Source organism: Hipposideros armiger, unplaced genomic scaffold (assembly GCF_001890085.2).
Source record: "Hipposideros armiger isolate ML-2016 unplaced genomic scaffold, ASM189008v1 scaffold_309, whole genome shotgun sequence".
Classification (NCBI taxonomy): Eukaryota; Metazoa; Chordata; class Mammalia; order Chiroptera; family Hipposideridae; genus Hipposideros; species Hipposideros armiger.
This window is the reverse complement of record NW_017731659.1, coordinates 1,509,361-1,528,247: the sequence shown is the minus strand read 5'-3', so window position 1 is coordinate 1,528,247 and position 18,887 is coordinate 1,509,361. Positions and strand designations below refer to the sequence as shown.

The 18,887-nt window shown below is 38.4% G+C and overlaps 1 protein-coding gene across 1 annotated transcript in view; it reads left to right on the top strand.

Moving 5' to 3' along the window:
* HSD17B12 (hydroxysteroid 17-beta dehydrogenase 12) overlaps window positions 1–18,887 on the top strand; it is a 142,871-nt gene that overhangs the window by 42,311 nt on the left and 81,673 nt on the right. Inside the window, exons 2-3 of the mRNA XM_019659974.1 lie at window positions 11,103–11,149; window positions 14,204–14,279. Of these exons, the coding sequence (XP_019515519.1) occupies window positions 11,103–11,149; window positions 14,204–14,279 (123 nt within the window). The remainder of the gene's footprint in view (window positions 1–11,102; window positions 11,150–14,203; window positions 14,280–18,887) is intronic.

The following is an 18,887-nucleotide window of genomic DNA, read 5'->3' as shown; positions in this document are numbered from 1 at the left end:
CTGTTGTTCAGCATCTTAGCTGCAGAGGGCAGTGTCACTGGCCCTCATATGTGGGATCTGAACCGGGGCCCTCTGGCATCCCAAGCCAGCTCTTAACCATCGTGCCACTTGGCCGGCCCTCATTTTCATTATTTAAAATTATGACCAAACTGGTTTGTCATTGTAGTTTTGATTTGCATTTCCCTAATGATGTTGAACATTTTTTCATGTGCCTGTTGGCCATTTGTATATCTTATTTGGATGAATATCTATGCGAGTCTTTGCCCATTTTAATATTGAGTTCTTTTTGTTGTTGAGTTGTAGGAGTTCATATATTCTGGATGCTGGACCCTTATTAGAGATAGGATTTTCAAATTTTTCTCCCATTTCTTTGTTTTTTCTTTTCACTTTCATGATATTGCCCTTTGGTGTACAAAAAGTTTTAGTTTTGGTGAATTTCAAATTATCCATTTTTTTCTTTTGTTGCTTGTAGTTTTGGTGTCATATCTACCCTTACCTTTAAAATTTTCCTTTCTATACCCCTTCTACTTTATGTTGCTAACATTTATTTTGCATTTAGTATGTGCCAAGTCCCATGCTAAGTACATTATTTATATACATTGTCCCATTTAATTCTCAAACAACCCAGCCAGAATTTATGCTCTCAGGAAGCCCTTCTATGTTACCTTCACGTTTTGGGTATCCCCAAAGGAAGCCACATAGCAGTTTGAATCCACTAAATCACACTGAGGCACAGGATGGATAGGTTTTTAATTCTTATACCAGGGTTTGCATGTTTAAAGAGGATGTGGCATTCACTGAAATGAATCATCATCAGGAAAGGTTGTCAGTTAACCAAGTAAAGTGAAAAAAATCAGGCAGAAGATATTTTTGGGTTTTGGTGCCACCAGAAGGCATTACAAGTCCTTGCCATGGTTTTATTAGCTGCCTTCAGCCGATCCTGCTGTTCAGTTTCTTCCTTTTATTTGTTCTGAACCTATAGGTTGTTTTTGAATGTTATTATTGTTTTTTCCTGTTTGTTTTTTTAAGTGGCTTACTATAACTGTCTGCAGTATTTGGTTGGGTCAAGAGAAGAGAAGGCAAGGCTGAGAGAGAGGGCTGATGGAACAGTGGGGGACCTGAGAGGGCTGAGTGGGAGAAGGGGCCTCTGTTGGGACAGTACATTTATCAAGTTGACGTTTTCTTTCTATTGTAATATACTAGACTTGAAAAAATACATGTACTTTTCCAAACCATGAGGTTGTGGGACATGCCCACGATATCTGGGTTTATGCATAATCTGACTTTTTCCCTCTGTAACATTATTTTTATTAAAGTATGATTAGGAGAATGGGTTATAGTTATCTTTGCATGTTTGCATCACTTTCGCCGCTTCTCTTGAATAAAAATGCAGGAAGTTGCTGCTGTGTTATTAATGTGCAGCCTGCATGCTTCTCTTTGTTCTTTGTTAAATATGAGCTGGCATGTGTTAGACTACGTTAGCATTTGCTCTTTGGGACTTCAGTGGTTTCTAAATTCAGCACCGCTAAGCCTGTTCCCTGTTTGCTTGAATCAATTGAGGCTGCTATTTTTAGCAACAAAAACGAATTGAAATAGCAATTTTCTTTCCATGTAATAGATCCCCAAGAGGAATACTGATGCAAGCTCTCTGTCATTTTTTATTCTCCCCACCCCCCAGAAGCCCTCAGAGGAAAGGCAGCTGTCATGGTTTGCGGCAGTATTAATCTTTAATCAATCGAGTGTTTTCTGCATTCAGGTGTTCAGCGGGAAAAGAAAAAGGGGCCACAAGAAAGAACCCTCCTGGAATAACTAAGCTCTTATGCATGGGCTCTGCAGTCAGAATTTGGTGGGTAGTGGCAGGGAATAGACAGAAGAGCTAAAAATAGCGTGTTTGCTTCCAGTGTTCCTCTAGTCTATTTTTGATGTTTGATTTTGATAAGGTTGATTGGGTACTTACTAAAAATATCTGTTCCTAGCAAGTTGAGGACAGAAAGAGGTAGAATATTTTTAACCAACAGAAGCTAAAGTATTTTTGTTGACTGTATAAAATCTGGAAGCTGAGCCCTGGTCAGTTGCCAGTATTTTATGTAATCTGTAACAAGCTAGACACTTCTGGATGCCAAGCTGGGATATTCTTTATAGTTGTCAGTTTCCATCTTCTCAAAGGCTTACAAATTTGGTTTCTGGTGTTATATTTATATATGAAGACATAAGCCTTTTTTGTTACCTCCCCCCCAACCCTTCTTCTTTCTTCTACCTCAGTTCTGCCCTGGCCATCACATGGACTCCCACAACCCAAGGATAGTGGGTAATACAAGAGGCTTTTGGGTTATGGGTGATACCTGCAGCTTTTTTTTTTTTTCAGTGTATTGTTGAAAACTACCTTAACTCACTACATAACAAAATGGAATCTGAGAATACCCAGTGTTCATTGAAGAATCAAATCTTAATGATAAGAACAGTGAACTACCATCATTTTGGTAATTTGGCATGCTTTGCTAAACCAAAATGGTTCACCTCTCCTTCCCCTAATCCTGCTTTGGATTTGTTCACTTCATATTCACCTTAGCGCATTGTGAGTGCAGTAGTTCTCTCTAGCGTTGAAAATCACCTCTTTTTTCAACTGGATAAACTACATAAATTACATATATGTATGTAATGGAATATTACTCGGTCACAGAAAAGAATGAAATTTTACCATTTGTGACAACATGGATGGACCTAGATGGTATTATGCTAAGTGAAATAAGTCAGACAGAAAGACATGCCACATGATCTCACTTATATGTGGAATCTTAACAAACGAATGAACAAAACAGAAACAGACTCATAGATACAGAGAACAAAATGATGGTTGCCAGAGGGGATAGGGATTGGGGAGCTGGGTGAAAAACGTGAAGGGGTTAAAAAGTACAAGTTGGTAGTTATCAAACAGTCACAGGGATGTAAAGTACAACATAGGGAATATAGTCAATGATATTTTAATAACTATGTATAGTGCCAGCTGGGTGCTAGACTCATTGGGGGGATCACTTTGTAAATTATATTAATGTCTAACCACTGTGCTGTATACCTGAAACTAATATAATAATGAATGTCAACTGTAATTGAAAAAAAAAATAAAACAGGTAATTAACAACAAAAAAAATAAAAACATGGCATATTAAATATGATAAAAGAAAAAATAGCCTTAGGATTCTTTGAAAATGTATTATCTACAGGACAAAGTTAAACTTCTCTGTTAAATTTCTTAAATTTTATTTTAGATCACTAATTCTTGATGTTGAGAGGGGCTAGAGTGTATATGAGGTTTGTGTACAGTAGGCGATTGGCATTATTTCCAAAAATATTGTGGATAAAGCATTGGGTTGTGTCTAAGGGCTAGCTTTCCATTCATAACCTCCTTTTATTCATTCACTCGTTCATCCAGCAAAACCTCATTAATCAGCCACTTTTTGCCAGGTAGCAGTTAATCTGTGGTGTGAAAATGCGTAAAGGAAATCTCATTTTAAATGGAGTCAGGAGGCTCGAATGGGGAGTTCTCAGGCACTACTACTCCACTGTTAACAGGAAGAAGCATCAATTACAGACCGAAAAGGAAGAGAGGGTACCTTGCAATCCCAGTAAGATATGTCTCTACTACTCCAGTAGGTGGAAGGGAGATTTTCCCCTTGCCCAGCAACAAGCCCAGCCGATGGAAACCCTCACAATGCAGCCAATGAGAAGCATCACCACCCTGAACTAGCACTTTTCTCCAATGGACTTTCATTTAAAACACCCCCTCCCAAATCCCTCCTTTTTCTCTGTAAAGTAAAATTCCTTTTCTGTGTTTGCTGGACTTGCCTATAGTTTTTGCTATATAGCATTATTGTCCCAAATTGCAATTCTCTGCTATTCTTGAGTAACCCCATTTTTGCTGGTGAAATAACTGGCTGTTTTAAGGTCAACAGTGGTGGCCCAGACAGACCTTTATGGAACTCCATATGATGAATGTCATGAAGAGGAATTACAGAGTACAGTGGGGGCAGATCGCTGTGACATCCTGTTATTCTAGAGGTCAAGAAATGCTTAATGGGAGAGGACATATTCAAGTGAAGTCCTGAAGGATGGGAGGGAGACGCTGGTTGAAGTAAAAGTGAGAGCAGTGGGAAAAGCATCTGTGAAGAGAGACCATGTTACCTTGGAGGAACTGGAAAAATTTCAGCTTGCCCAGGGCAGTGAGTGGTAGGAGGAAAGTGACAGGCGTTCAGGTCAGCTCATGGAAGGCCTTGTAAAGAATAAGGGCAGTGGGAAGCCATTGACAGGTTTTATTTTGGCAGGGAAGTGATGTCAGATGTGCCATTTGGAGTAGCTCCTTGGCGACAGTGTGGAGAATGAATTGGAGAGGAATAGGAACGGGGGCAGGTGAATGAGGTAGAAGCAGTTGCGGTTGTTCTTGTGGGAGATGAATGATGGGAGCCCCACGTAGGGGCAATGGGGAGAAGTGAATGGATTCATGTTTCAAGGTTTTTATAATTGGCAATAGGAAAACAACATCACTCCTGACAGGGGAATAAGATGATAGAAATGGTGTTTGAGAAAGATAGTTCTTAACTATGTATAGCATGAATTGAGTGAGGCGGGACCAAAAGTTTCACTGCACAAATCCTTATATGTTGAGATGATAGCTTAGATTGGGGTGATAGATGCTGTGAGACTTAATTGGATAATATCAGCGAAATACCTGAAGCCAATATTCTTATGATTTAAATACTATTTTGTTTTAATAATTTACCGACAGCTTACTCTCACTTTTCTGGGCCTATAATAGTGACTTTAACAACATAGAGGTTTTGTTTTTTTTTTCACCCAGTTTAAACAATAAACTTTTCGTATATTTCTGATTCACTGTGGTAAGCAGTAAAAAAAGAAATAATTGGTTTAAAAAAAAAAGTGGCGTGGTAATTCCATGGAGTCATCAGGAACCCTGATTCCTGTGAGTGTGATCCTTCATCTCAGCCCATGGCATCTACCCTCAAGATGAGTTACTTCATGGTTCAAGACTGCTAGGGCTACAGCCGCCACTTTTGAATTGGCTCGGTGAAGAGCGAACAGGAGCCTCTCCTTGCTGAGTCAACTCCCTTTAAGCAGTCTTTCTCAGAGTCCCTTACAACACTGCTTGCATCTTATTTCTAGAACTTAATCACATGGCCACACCCAGCTGCTAGGGAGGTTGGAAAACAGAGTCTGTTTTCCAGGCCATGATTGCTGCAGGACGGAGGGGAAGAATGGATATCGAGGAAGACCGTTAGTAGGCTCTGGCCCAGATGTGCACACACGGAACATTTGAAGGATGGGTGGGTCCCTAAGCTTGTTTTTGTACATTGCGTTTAACATCAGTGTGGCTATGAGAGCTTAATTTTTTCATTTTAAGAAATCACAAAAAACAGGCAATACTTCTAATTTGGATGATTTGGGAGCCGGTCTTTATTGCATTTGGTTTTCATTGCAAGGTGGTAGGTATATCAGGGTGATAGTGCTTAGATCAGTGATTCCCAAAGGACAAACCAAAAGATGATTTTAGGTACTGCATTGATGAATATTTAAAAATGTTAATATATATCCATATATATATATATATATATATATACACACACACACACACACACACACATTTTACACTAATACTGTATTTATATTAATTGAAACTAGGTGGTTTTTTACTTATAATCAAATAAGTAAGTAGTAATCAAGCACAGTAATACCTTGGTTTGCGAGTATAATTCATTCTGGAAACAAACTACTCGTATTGCAAGACATCGCTCGTTTACCATGTTAAAATGTATTAGAAATGTTTGCTCGTCATGCAGAACACTCACAAACTACGTTATTCACAGTCCAAGGTTTTACTCTAATTGTATTCAGTTAAATTTTATTTAAAAATCCATTTTAAGAAAATATTAAGTGACTTTGGGAAATACTGATTTGAGCAATGCTACAATGATTTTTCGGAAACTGGAACAGATGAGTCCATCAAAAGAAGGAAAAGACTTCTCTTTTAGAGAGGCAGTACATGCACATGGTTAACAGTAAGAACAATGAAAATTAGTAATCTCTTTACTGTCGTGATCCTTAACACCTGAGAAGCAACCCCAAGACTTTTTTTTTTTTTTTTAGCTGAGCCATCCTGCCACCTGTTGGCAGCTCAGTGGCTGCTCAGCTCGGGCCGGGACTCGAACCGCTGTTGCTCAGAGCTCAAACTCTTGAGCGAGCTCTTAACCAACTGAGCCACTCGGCCGGCCCTCAACCCCAAGACTTTTGATTTAAGATGGTGTGCTTTGGTTAGCTTCCTAAAATTAATGGTGAAGAGTTGACTCCCCAGACAATATGCTATCATACTAATAGTGAGAATCACACTTATATTTTATAAAAATAAAAAATTATTGAACTTGATTAAGGGATTTTTCTATCTAATGATGAGCTGTTATCTCTACTACTAGTGTTGGAAGATGTGTAGCTTTAAAGCAAAGAATATATCTTGAGAAGCAAAAGCTGGACAGTCCTTGTCCCGACCTTCCACGCCTTAAATAAACAAATCTAAATATTTTTTGCATTGAGTAAAACTTTTGTAATTGACTGAAGTTTAACAGGTTATTTTTGTATGTTATTGCAAACATACTACCTACCATGTAACAGAGAACACACACACACACACACACACATATCAGAGTCATCTGTATTCTTTTAAAATATGTATATTCTAGCCCCAAATTCTGGATACGTTATATGGAGTGACTTTATTGTAGTTTAACTCTTGAGCACTTTTTTATTAAGGGATTTTTAAGCACCTAATTTGAGAAATCTGGTATTGCCATTGATTTATTTCTGTAACCATATGTAGGATTTGCTTGCTCCACAGCTGTAGACAATAAACAGAATAATCTAGGTACCAAAGGCTCTGTAAATAGATAGATGATTGGCAGATATGTTACGAGAGTGTAAGGTACTTGTAAAGTGAAGAACTTTGAGAAACCGGGTTCTCAGGGAAAACAGTCTAAGTGCTGTGTGTTTTGCAATTTGTAAGACCCACTAAGTGCTGAATATCCTTCATGCATTCGGCAAGTGACTACTGAGCCACCGACCTTGTGCATGTCACAGGGCAAGGAGCCTGGAATCTGCTAGAAGAATTAAGACATATACACACGGGGAAATACAACTCATAGTAGAGGTTGGTGGGTGCCAGAAGAGAAATGCGGATAAAACGCTGTGGGAGTTGAGAGGAGAGAAAAGTTTCTTTTGTTTGACGTGATCTGGACCGGGAGTTGGTGGAGCTCCTACAAGGCCGTGAAGGAAGTGGAGAGGAGCCAAGGTTCTGGGGATCTTGGAGAGAGAGAGCAGAAAAGTTTATCACAGGAACAAGGAAAAGGAGAGAGTTGGAAACATTTGAAAGTATTTATCCTTCACGTGTGAAACATTAGTGAATCAGTAACAGGAACATAGTGTAAAATTATGGTCCCTGTGTCTCCAAAATACTCAGGGGATGAAAAGTTACAGAAATGTGCAATTGAATTGATCACAAGGTGGGGAGGACTTTCCTCTGATGCATGGCTTTCATATAGATAGACTGTACCACAAATGGTTAAATCCACAGATTAACGTTTCTTATAAACAAAACCACAGCGATAGAAACATGGGTTATCTGGGGTGAGTTGTTAGCTCAGTTGGTTAGAGCGTGGTGCTGATAACACCAAGGTTGCCGGTTTGATCCCCGCATGGGCCACTGTGAGCTGTTCCTTCCTTAAAAGAGTCAACTGTGCCATTGTAGCATGAAAGCAACTTGTAACCAATGATCATGGCTGTTCCCCAATAAAATTAAAGAAACAAAATGGGTTACCTTTGGAAGATGCTAGAGAACCAATTTATTTTGAAAACTGGTAAATAAAGGAGAAAAAATCAAACATTTTCTTGTGTTCCCATGCAAACTCTATCATTGTAACCAGATAACTAATAAGGTGTCATTTCTCTATGGAAATATTCCAGCTGATAAATGAAGATGGAATAATAGACTTTAAATACCACCATTTTGCAACCTCTAATGAAATAATGTATCACTGATGGCTGCTAATAAAGCAAAAATAAAGATAACCAGAAATTTGCCTCCTGATGCAAATATGCAGTATTACTTAGGAAGTATTCTTACCAAAAATCAAACCTGTGTTTGATCAAACATCAATAGCCAACCACTAGGGGACAGAAAAACATGTTAAATGACATCAAGGGAATGGAATCAGCAAATGCCAGGCTGAGAAAGTATAAACGTAAGACCCAGTATCTTCAACAGATAAGGAGGGGATGGAGGGAGTGGTGAGGGGTAGGGAGGAGCGAGAGATGGAGATTAAATGGATAAATAGATATAGATATAGGTAGATGGATAGATAGAACCTATAGATGAAAAGAGCTTTAATAGACATTCACCAGTTTTAAGTATGGAATTTACTGAATCCAGATTCCACCAAATTATTCGGAGCTTTTTGAAACATTTAGGGGAAATTTTTATACTAACTAGATGATGTCAAAGAATTTATTATTTACATATTAGGAATGTGTTAATGGTATTGTGATTATTTTTAATAGCATACACATTGAAATACTTACAAAGGAAATGATAGGATGTTTGGGATTCCTTTCAAACTAATCTGAGATGAGGGGACACTGGTGGGGGTATAGATAAAACACGATTAAGCTCAGGCTGATGGTTGGTGAAGCTGAGCCGCCATGGGTACATGGAAATTTGTTACACTGTTCTCTTTATTTTTGGATATGTTTGTCTTTTTTTCATTCTAAAAAGTTTTTTGAAACTGGAAAGGTGAAACCCAAGCAGAAGCATGATGAAAATCTATGAGATTATGATTGACATGGCTTGGAAGAATACGAATGTGTCTGATGTGTTTCTGAATAGTAAGAGGAAGGGGCCATCTTGTATGATTTGAAAGAAGTGGTTTTCGGACAAATGCAAGAAAAATCCTACTTTACCCTTGTTTTCCATAACCTGCAAATGGTTTAGAAAAACTCATAGTCAGAGAAGTTTGGGGAGCATCCCTAACCTTTTGTTTGGAGCAGACAGCCACGCTCTGAATTTGTAACAAACATGATTTCAGTCTTTCAGCGATAAGATACCGTATTTGCCGGCGTATAAGACGACTGGGCGTATAAGACGACCCCCTAACATTTCCACTCAAAATACAGAGTTTGTTATATACTCGCCGTATAAGACTACCCCTTCTTCCGCACACCTTCCACACACCAAATAAAAGGTAAAACAATATCAGATTTGATTTGGCCCACTGAAGTGCAAACAAGCGTATTGTATTTCGTGTCACCACATAACCGTTTTGGCGATGTTGAGCCACCATGTCTGCTACATGTTTTTCGAGTTCTGGCCAGTGTGGGGTGCCTCTTCTTAATGCACAGTTACCCCTTGGCATACTCTTTAATGCTTTCTCATTTGATTTCCAGTCCCGAACCATCTTTTCTGTTACTCCATATTGTCTTGCAGCAGCACAATTATTATTTTCCTTAGCAAAGTTTATAACTTTCAGTTTAAAATTTGCATCATACTTCTTTCTTTTGGCTGGTGCCATGATAGGGATGATAGGGGTTTGACTGGTCGACATTTTCTATGCTGTACTGTACAATGGTGCAGTATTGTGGTTGGCTGTTGGCTGTATACAAAGCCTGATTTGATTGGTCCCTGCTCCCTGTTTGCCCGCCCTGTCACTATAGCAGTCTGGTCCACCCTTGCATCAGCATCTCCCTGGGACCTCACTAGTGCGCAAGTGCGAGCTCTTCAACATTCTAACAGGCACCATGATAGCGCAAAATCGCGAATCTTCAATGCATATGTAAAGAAATATACGGTAACCCGAATTTACCACACTCGCAAAATCGCACACAGCCGACCATACACCCAGTATGGTATCGCGATTCGCGATTTTGCACTATCATACTGGGTGTATGGTCGGCTGTGTGCGATTTTGCGAGTGTGGTAAAATCGCATAACAGCAAAATCGCATAACAGCCGAGCATACACCCAGCAGCGCTGCTGATGCCTGAACGGTATGTGGAATGAAGTGGGCGGGCATCGGGAGGCCACTATGGCACGGGGCAAGCACTATGGGCAGTCTATCTGAAGTGTACCTGGCGTATAAGACGACCCCCCACTTGGAGGCATATTTTTCAGGCCCAAAAAATCGTCTTATACGCCGGCAAATACGGTAACTGTGGTGTAGCCTGACCCATTATAATTTTCAAATGTTTCTGCTGCCCAAGTTTTTTGAGCTTATAAGAGAAATATGCTTTCTCATAGGAGAAATAGATCTTATTCAATTATTTTACTACCCATAATTTAAAAAAATTAGTTTGTTGGGGTTTAGCAGGTACAGTAAGTGTGTACCTAAGTGTACTACCCTCTTACCCGGGGGTAACCAATATTCTGAGTTCTATCATCATAGATTAGTTTTGCCTTTTTTGATCTTCATAAATGGAATCATAACAGCTTGTACACTTTTATGTAAGACTTTTTTCACTCAACGTGATACCTGGGAGATTTGTTATATTTTACATATATCAGTAGTTTGTTCTTTTTTATTGCTATTTAGTATTCCACTCGTATGAATCTACTTCACTTTACTTAGTAATTCTCCTGTAGCTTAATATTTGGGTATGTTATCTACTAGGGGTACATAAAACTACCATGACATTCTTGTGGTAGACATGATACATTCATACCTTCTGGGAATTGCTAGGTCATAGGGGTAGGCATATGTTGAATTCTGGACATAATGCCACATAGTTTTCCCAAAATGGTTGCATTTTGGAAACACAGTGCCACCCTCCAGCCATGTATGAGGGTTCCAGTTACTTCACATCCTTGCCAACGCTTGGTATTGTAGTCTTTTTAATTTTAGCCATCGTGGTGGGTATTTAGTCCTACATTTGAACCACATCTTTTACGTCAAAGTATTACATAGGCCCTCTTGTGTCTAATTGTGGGTCCTAACTATGTGTGATCAGTTCTTCATTGTAATTCTTAAACTAAACTGTTACTCTTTTTCTTTTCTCAGTTGTCACCGGTAGTACTGATGGAATTGGAAAATCATATGCAGAAGAGGTAGGTCATTTTCAAGACCTTTCTTTTTGGTATTAAAAAATATAAGGACAAAATGAGTATAAAATTTTCTATGCTGGTAAGTTGAAATTGTGAAAAAATTTAGTGTAATTTCATTTTATAGTGTGTAAGTGTGGACACTCCTGGGTTTTGAAAGTTAATGGTTTTGAAAACTATTTTCCAAAAGGTGAACGTAGTATTATATAGTGGTTACATTTCCAGGCTAGTCCATGATGTCATTTACACAAGAAGGGCTGTGATTGACAGAAATATAGTGACAGACACAGGCAGAGGATTCAAGTTCTCTGTAATGTCATCAAATGATAGGAAACTGGAATAGTTTAAAGACCATCTTAAGAGGCAGGAACGTGGCAGCACTCCGTCAAGCTTCCCTCCCTCCCACTTCCATGAAAGCACCCCGGCCTCTGATACCGATTGTGATGAAGATCCTGGCAGATCCACTAAATCTCTCATTTGTCATTCCCAAAGGGTTTTTTTTTTAAATCCTCCTTTGTTTTCCCAGTTTTTAATTTTGAATATGAAAACTACAGAAAAGTTGCAGGGAAAATACAATGAACGCCCATATACCCTTCACCAGATTCACCAATTGTTAACATGTGCCACATTTAACTTTCTTTATTATTCTAATTATAATTTGATTGGATCGTTTGTGAGTTACAGACATCATAACAATTCACTCCTAAATATTTCAGCATGAATCTTCTAAGAATTAGAACACACCCTTATAACCATAATACTGTGGTCACATGTGGAAAGTTGAACTTGATACAATACTAATATATAACATACACCCTATTTGCAAGTTGCCCAATTGTCCCCAAAACCTCTTTATAGCTCTCTCGCTCGCTCGCTCTCCTTTTTTTTTTTAGCTGAGCCATCCTGCCACCTGTTGGCAGATGTTGGCAGCTCAGCTGGGATCAGGAATTGAACCGGCAACCCTGTTACTCAGAGCTCACTCTTGAGCAAGCTCTTAACCAACTGAACCACTCGGCCATCCCTCTCTCTTTTTTTTGTTGTTCCAAGATTCTTTTAAGGATTATGCATTGCATTTAGGTGTCATGTCTGTTGACTGGAAGACATCCCTGTTCCCTAGACTTTTTTTTCCCCTTTTATAACTGGTGTTTTTGAAAAATCCAGGACAGTTGTTCTGTAAAAGGTTTCTGAACTTGAATTTGCCTGATTGTTTCCTCATGATTAGATTCAGGTTAAACATTGTTTTTTTTATCAGGAATGCCACTCAGGTGTTATTGTATTCCTCTGAATTTATCTTACCGGGAGGCACAAGAAGTCCACTTGTTCCATTATGGATTATGTTAAGTCATTTATGAAAATGCCGCCCACCATAACTCTCCATTATAAAGGTACTTTCCACTTCATAATTAATAAGGAATATGTGGGATTTCACTTTGAGGATTTGATATTCATATTTGAGACTATGAATATCCAAGTTTTTCACCAAATGATTTTAACATCCATTGACATTTTTTTTGCCTTAAAAATTAGTTCTGGGCTGGCCGAGGGGTGCATTGGTTAAGAGCTGGCTTGGGACACCAGCTCTGAGCAGCAGGGCCCCGGTTCAGATCCCACATGAGGGCCAGTGATGCTGCCCCCTCTACAGCTAACATGGTGAACAACAGCTCGACCTGGAGCTGGGCCGCCGTGAGTCGCTTGCCGTGGCGTAGGCTGCAGTGGTGCTGCAGTGGGCTGCCATAAAGCTACCGTGAGTGGCTGGCAGCCAGCATGAGCACCGGGCAGCCGGTGTGAGCTGCCAAGAGCTGCCGTGAGCGGCTGTCCATTGGCCGGTGACTGATCTGCCTCACAGAAGAATGCAATGATAATACCAACATGGGCCAGTGAAGCGACGTCCTCCACAACTAGACTGAAGGACAAAAGGACAGCAACTTGTCTGTTCCCCTCCCCCAGCACTGTTCCCCTCCCCCAATTCCCCACTAAAAATCTTAAAAAAAAATATATATCTTCCCAGTTAAAAAAAAATATATATATTACCATGGCGGTCTAAAAATGATGGTTTTCCTAATGATATCTTTTCTTTCCTCTTGCATTAGATTGCTTTTTTTCTATGAAGAAGAGCTTTTACTTGTCCCTCCTCCTCTGTTAATTAAAAAAATATATATATCTGTATGGATTCATGGGTTCCTTAGTGGTTTTAATTGCAGATTAATTTAGCAAATTATTACCAACCTTTGTTATTTTTATTTAAAAAGTGTTCTATATGTTCTCATTTGTAGTACCACTTATTACTTAATAAAAACCGACTTTAGGATTTAAGACTGGAATATGGTTTACTAAATCACTTATAGTTCATAGCAGCTAATTTATTGCCCATTTATATACTGTCTGGAATAGTTCACTAAAAAGGCTCGTGTATATCAGTATTTTTTCCTCTGCCCCCATATTTATGTGTCTCGGGGGGTAGAAACCACATTCCTGTAAATCTTACTTGTTCTGTGCAGCACTTACACAGTGCCTAGGTATGTACATAGAAGGTACTTGCTCCTCAGGAAATTCTTTATTAATTTATCCAATTAACTATCGTAGTTTGCTGTTTGCCTTTGTTGTCTATAAAGTATAATGCTTAAATAAAAATTTTAAAATTGACTCTATTTTTAACCATTCCTAACATTTCAAATATAGTTTTTTTTGCCAGTCCTCTGGTCTTTGTGTATGCAGTCTGAACAAGACTTTTAAAGTTAATTTTGAAATTATAGAAGTAATAGATAATTATGATTTTAAAAACTCAAACAGTATAGACGGGTACAAAATGAAAAGTAACAGTCTTCCTTCTTCTAAAACCCTCTGATATTTGTATACTAGCTTGATTTAGAACCCTTTGGGGAATCCTTTTGTACATTCTTCCTTTTGGATCGCCCATTTATTACACTTGGGTTTATTTCTTTTTTAATTTGGATTATCATATGGGCAGGTTTTCTTAAAATGAGGCTATATCTAACTTCTGTTTCCCAATGAAATGCACAGGTGTGATTTAACTGTTTGGTGTCTCTTTTATTGTTTCAGCTAGCCAAGTGTGGGATGAAAGTTGTCCTTATCAGCAGGTCACAGGATAAGCTGAACCAGGTTTCCAGTGAAATAAGTAAGTTCTCATGTCCCCCTCCCCTCCCTTCCCCTTCCTCTCACGATTACAAAAGCAATACAGCTAACCTGAGTGGAATGTTTTCAAGCAGATATCTAGCACTGACATATTTATGGTTCAGAAAGCTGCTTTTTCATGCTGTTAACGGGATGTTTTAAAGCAGGATCATCAATTTTTTCAAATTATATAATTATATAGGGCTCTTGTAATTTGCCTAAAATGTCTTTTACTGACTCATTTCATTTCCGTTGTCAGGAGTCAAATCCTCTGATTATTTTATCATGTTCTACTTAAACCTTTTCTATTGCTTCATTTCAATATTCTTGCGTGTTCTTTTTTTTGTTTTTAACGAGGAGTTTAATCAAGTTAGTATTAATTAAATTAGGACACATCAAAGTGGCATTAAAAACACTTTTTAATGACAACAGATGGTAAATTTGTACAAATTACAGACCAGAATATAATGAATACAAAATCCATCCAGATAACAGATGAAAAAAGCATCACTTAACAAAAGTAAATCTGATTCAACTGGCTAAAGAACTCAAGCCCTCCTGTTTTGATAATTACACACAGCTTTCAATGCAGCACATCTAAACCCTGGCCCTAGTCAGGGGCTGTATTCAAGACACAGCATATCCAGTGACTCTAGCGATTGAAAGATTCTAACACTTTTACACATTGATGTCATGTTATGAGAGACATCTCATAACTGGCTCACTGTGTAAAACTCAAACAATATGTAAACATTCTTTGGAAGCTGTGCAGATGTTCTTAGCTATTGCTATTGTTACTGTTCAGTGAGATTCCACTGAACTTAAGGAAAAGGAAGACCAGTCTGTGCAACTGACACATCTGGTGTGTTTTTTTTCCTCTAACTTCATTGTCTCTAAAGTGTATATCTTATATGATTGAGGAAAAATACAAAAGGTAGCGTATATGTATGCGACTGGGAAAGTGTTTTGAACTTTCTTCTTAGTCAGTTGTGCTTGAGACCTAAATTATAATATTGCCAAGACTCTTAACTGACATCTAGTGAACCAACCAGATGGACAAGCACCAGTGCTGTCCATTTCCTTGGTAAAACAAACTGCCTGGTGTTCTCAGTTTGCTCTTTGTGGCTGGTCGGCTTCCCAGTTTGATACTTTGTACACTTTCATGCACATAAATTGTTTACTTATTAAGAACCAGTTGTGTGTGTTCCCAAACTCACTTATGTTGGATGCATTTGTTATTAAATATTCTGTAAACCGATGCAATATTGGTGTAAAAAGAATTGTTTCTACAAAAACTAAGCAGAGTGCTCTGAAAAAAAGTGAGAAAAGCAAGTTCTTTCAGAAATTGGTTGTCAAATTAGGGGTGAACAAAACAAGTGTAAAATATTGGAAAAAATTATTAAAAATAAGAAAATTGCTCTCTGATTATTCTATATGTATAGAAGTTCTTGCTGAATTTTACAAGAACTGGAACTGCAATCATACATGATGCATTATGGGTGTGGTTTATGCAAGAAAGACGGGGATTCCAGTCAGCAGATCTGAATGCAACCATAAGGCCTTGGCCCTAAGCAGAGGATTGGTGAATGAATTATACATGGTTTAAATTAAAGCAAATGGTTCTAATGTGCATTTATCATTTTCTAAGATTCCTTGCTTTAACAGACTCCTCTAAATAGCCAACTAACAAACTGCCCTAATTCAGATAAGAGAGGATTTCTACTGGTTTTTATTATTATTTTTCCCAGCTTTATTGAGATATAATTGACATATAAAATTATGTAAGTTTAAGGTGTACAATGTGCTGTATTTTATTATTTGCATTACCCTCTACTACTAACACTTATATAATGCTTTATTATTTATTTATTCTCTCACATGTCTTATTTCCTTTGATCCTTCAAACATCCTTGTGAAGTATATTATATTTTTGTTATTATTTCTTTCAAGACCATTGCTGATTCTACTGGGCAGATGACACATAGATGCATTTTATCTTTAGGTGAAAAACAGATCTTTATAGATTCCTAATATTAAGTGTGTTAAATATTTTTATTTTGTAACCCTGCTGCTGCAAGCACAGAACTTTACAAAGGTGAGCATGTGGTGTATATAAGTCTTAGGCATTTAAGGATTTTAACTTTCAAGGTTTCAACTATGTAAATGCAACCCTGAAGGTCCAAGACATACAGTATTTTGCAGTTTGCTGAGGTGTGAATTTGAATTAAGCTGTGACACTAATGAGCGAGGTGCAGTTACTTAGACAGCAGTTGAACTTAGCATTCTGCCTGGATCTTAGTTCTGTTTCTTTCTTAGTTACTTGTAGTCTTGTGTATAATAACTCTTAGCCCGATAAAAAATGCGCTGTGTGTGTGTGTGTGTGTGTGTGTGTGTGTGTGTGTGTGTGTGTAAAATTGGCTGTTAACGAAAGCATCTAACAGTTGCCAGAAGTAAAGGTTCATATGCAGAAATAGAAGCTTTTGATTAATGGGATGCTGTATTTTGAAATGCTATGATATGAATGAATACACCATCTGCCTGGTACAGAAACAAGAAAAGCTACCTCACGACACTCTTTCAGCAAGTGCTCCAGCCAGTACAAAAGTTACTTCATGAGTCAGAAGATAATACTTTAATGATATTTGAGAATTTGGTTAACTTATGATATGAGGTGACGTGTGACTGTGGGCAGAAATGTGGTTTGGGGTAAGACAGGCTCCTGTTCAAACATTTCCGCGATGGAACAGATGGTGAAGGCACTGAATTGGCCTTTATTATGAAGAAAGGTTTTTTCTTTTTTTCCCCTTGTTGAAAAATTTTGAAAAATATTTTTCTGGGAATAATATAAATTTAATGGAAGAGGTGATAGCAGCATATCAGGTCATCTGTTCCAAGCTGAAGAAATACAGAGATTTATAAGTTTGTGGAAGTTTTCAATTCAGATGTAAATCATCTCTTTGGGAGGAAAATGTTTTTATGAACATATCTATGCCAGGTCAAGAAAGGAGCAGAATTGAGTGTTAATAAAGACAGGCTAACTCTGTTTATGCGTTCAGCACATCTTCGTGGAAAGCCTGTGTACCGGGCACTGTGCTAGGCAGTAAGCTTACAGTGGTGAACGAGATAGATGCAGTCCTCGCTCTCATGGAATTTATATGCTCTTGGAGGAGACAGAGCAAACAAATCAGTCAGAAACCAAAAACCAACAAAATAAATAATTGCTGTTTGTAGTGAGAGAGAGAGAGAGAGAGAGAGAGAGAGAGAGAGAGAGAGAGAGAGAGAGTGTGTGTGTGTGTGTGTAAGTAAAATTGGCTGTTAACGAAAGCATCTAACAGTTGCTGGGTCCACACCGATAGCCCAAGTCTCAGGGTCTCCATCTTCCTCATTCAGCGCTTTCACTTTCATACATGAAATATGGTGAGTCTGTGAAATGCAACTTACATTGTAATTCTCCAACTGGCACAGTTAAATCTGATGTTAACAAGGTGAGCTCGGTGGCTGTAAGACATAAAAGTTTTTATTAGGGCTGCCATAGAAATTTTCTGGCTCTGATAAATGTGAATTGAAAGTTTAAAGAGCCAAGGTTTTGGTAAGTGCTCCAGTGCATTCGGGAGAAGCTCTATCAGACCAAGTCTTGAGTGCTCGTCACTTCTGCCCAACTCACACGTGGCAGCCACTTGGTCCCTTCAGGCTCTTCTTTAATACATGCTTCACTCCAATCAGCAACCAGCGTTTATTTGATTCATGGTGATGCTACTGCATCATGGATCAAATCAAACCAACACTAAAGTCATTTGAGGTCTATTTTTTGGGGAGCCTACTCCTGATACCAGTTTCTGTTTCAGAGCTCAGGCAGGCAAGACAGGCTAGTAATTCAGTAGTTTTAACTAGGCTAACTTGTCTGTTGTAGTCCAGCTCTTAAACTCACTCCCGTGAGTTACACTCATCCTTCCTTCTTCCTCATCTGACTGAAAGAAGAAAAGAAGGAAGGAGGAGATTGAAAAGGAAACCAGGGGCCAACTCAAGAAAAACAGGGGACAGAAGCTCCTCTCCCCTTCAGCTCTTCACTGCCATTATGTCAACTTGGTGATTCAGTGCCTTTAGAAGCAATTTCTTGTGAGTGTGGCGGACAGCATACTCATCAAAGTCAAAGTTCGTCAGAAAAAAAATGTAAAAGATTATATATAATTTAGTAGAGAACTAAATGTTTTGCCAACAGTGGGGTAAGTGCTTTCTCAGGATTGACTGCTTTGATGAAATTACAGGGCTTTGTGAGGGGTCTTGTCACCCGCTGAATTAAGACAAGCTGAAAGTCATCACACATATAATAAGCTCATTCTGTTATCATTGTTAGCCAGGATTATTCATATATTAAGTGTTTCTGTCAATTTCAATTTGTGAAAGAAAAACTCTTGGATAATTTTTGAACTCTGATCTGAGTTTTTACTTGCAATTAAGCCTGGTGTAAGGGAGACTGACTAGCTTTCAGAGCAACCTATTGGTTTGCACACTGTTGAGATGGTATATGTGCAGTTTGTATGATGTGATAAAGATGATTGTATACAGTTTAAACAGCTTCGATTTAAACAACTGCACTTTTCTGTCTTTGATT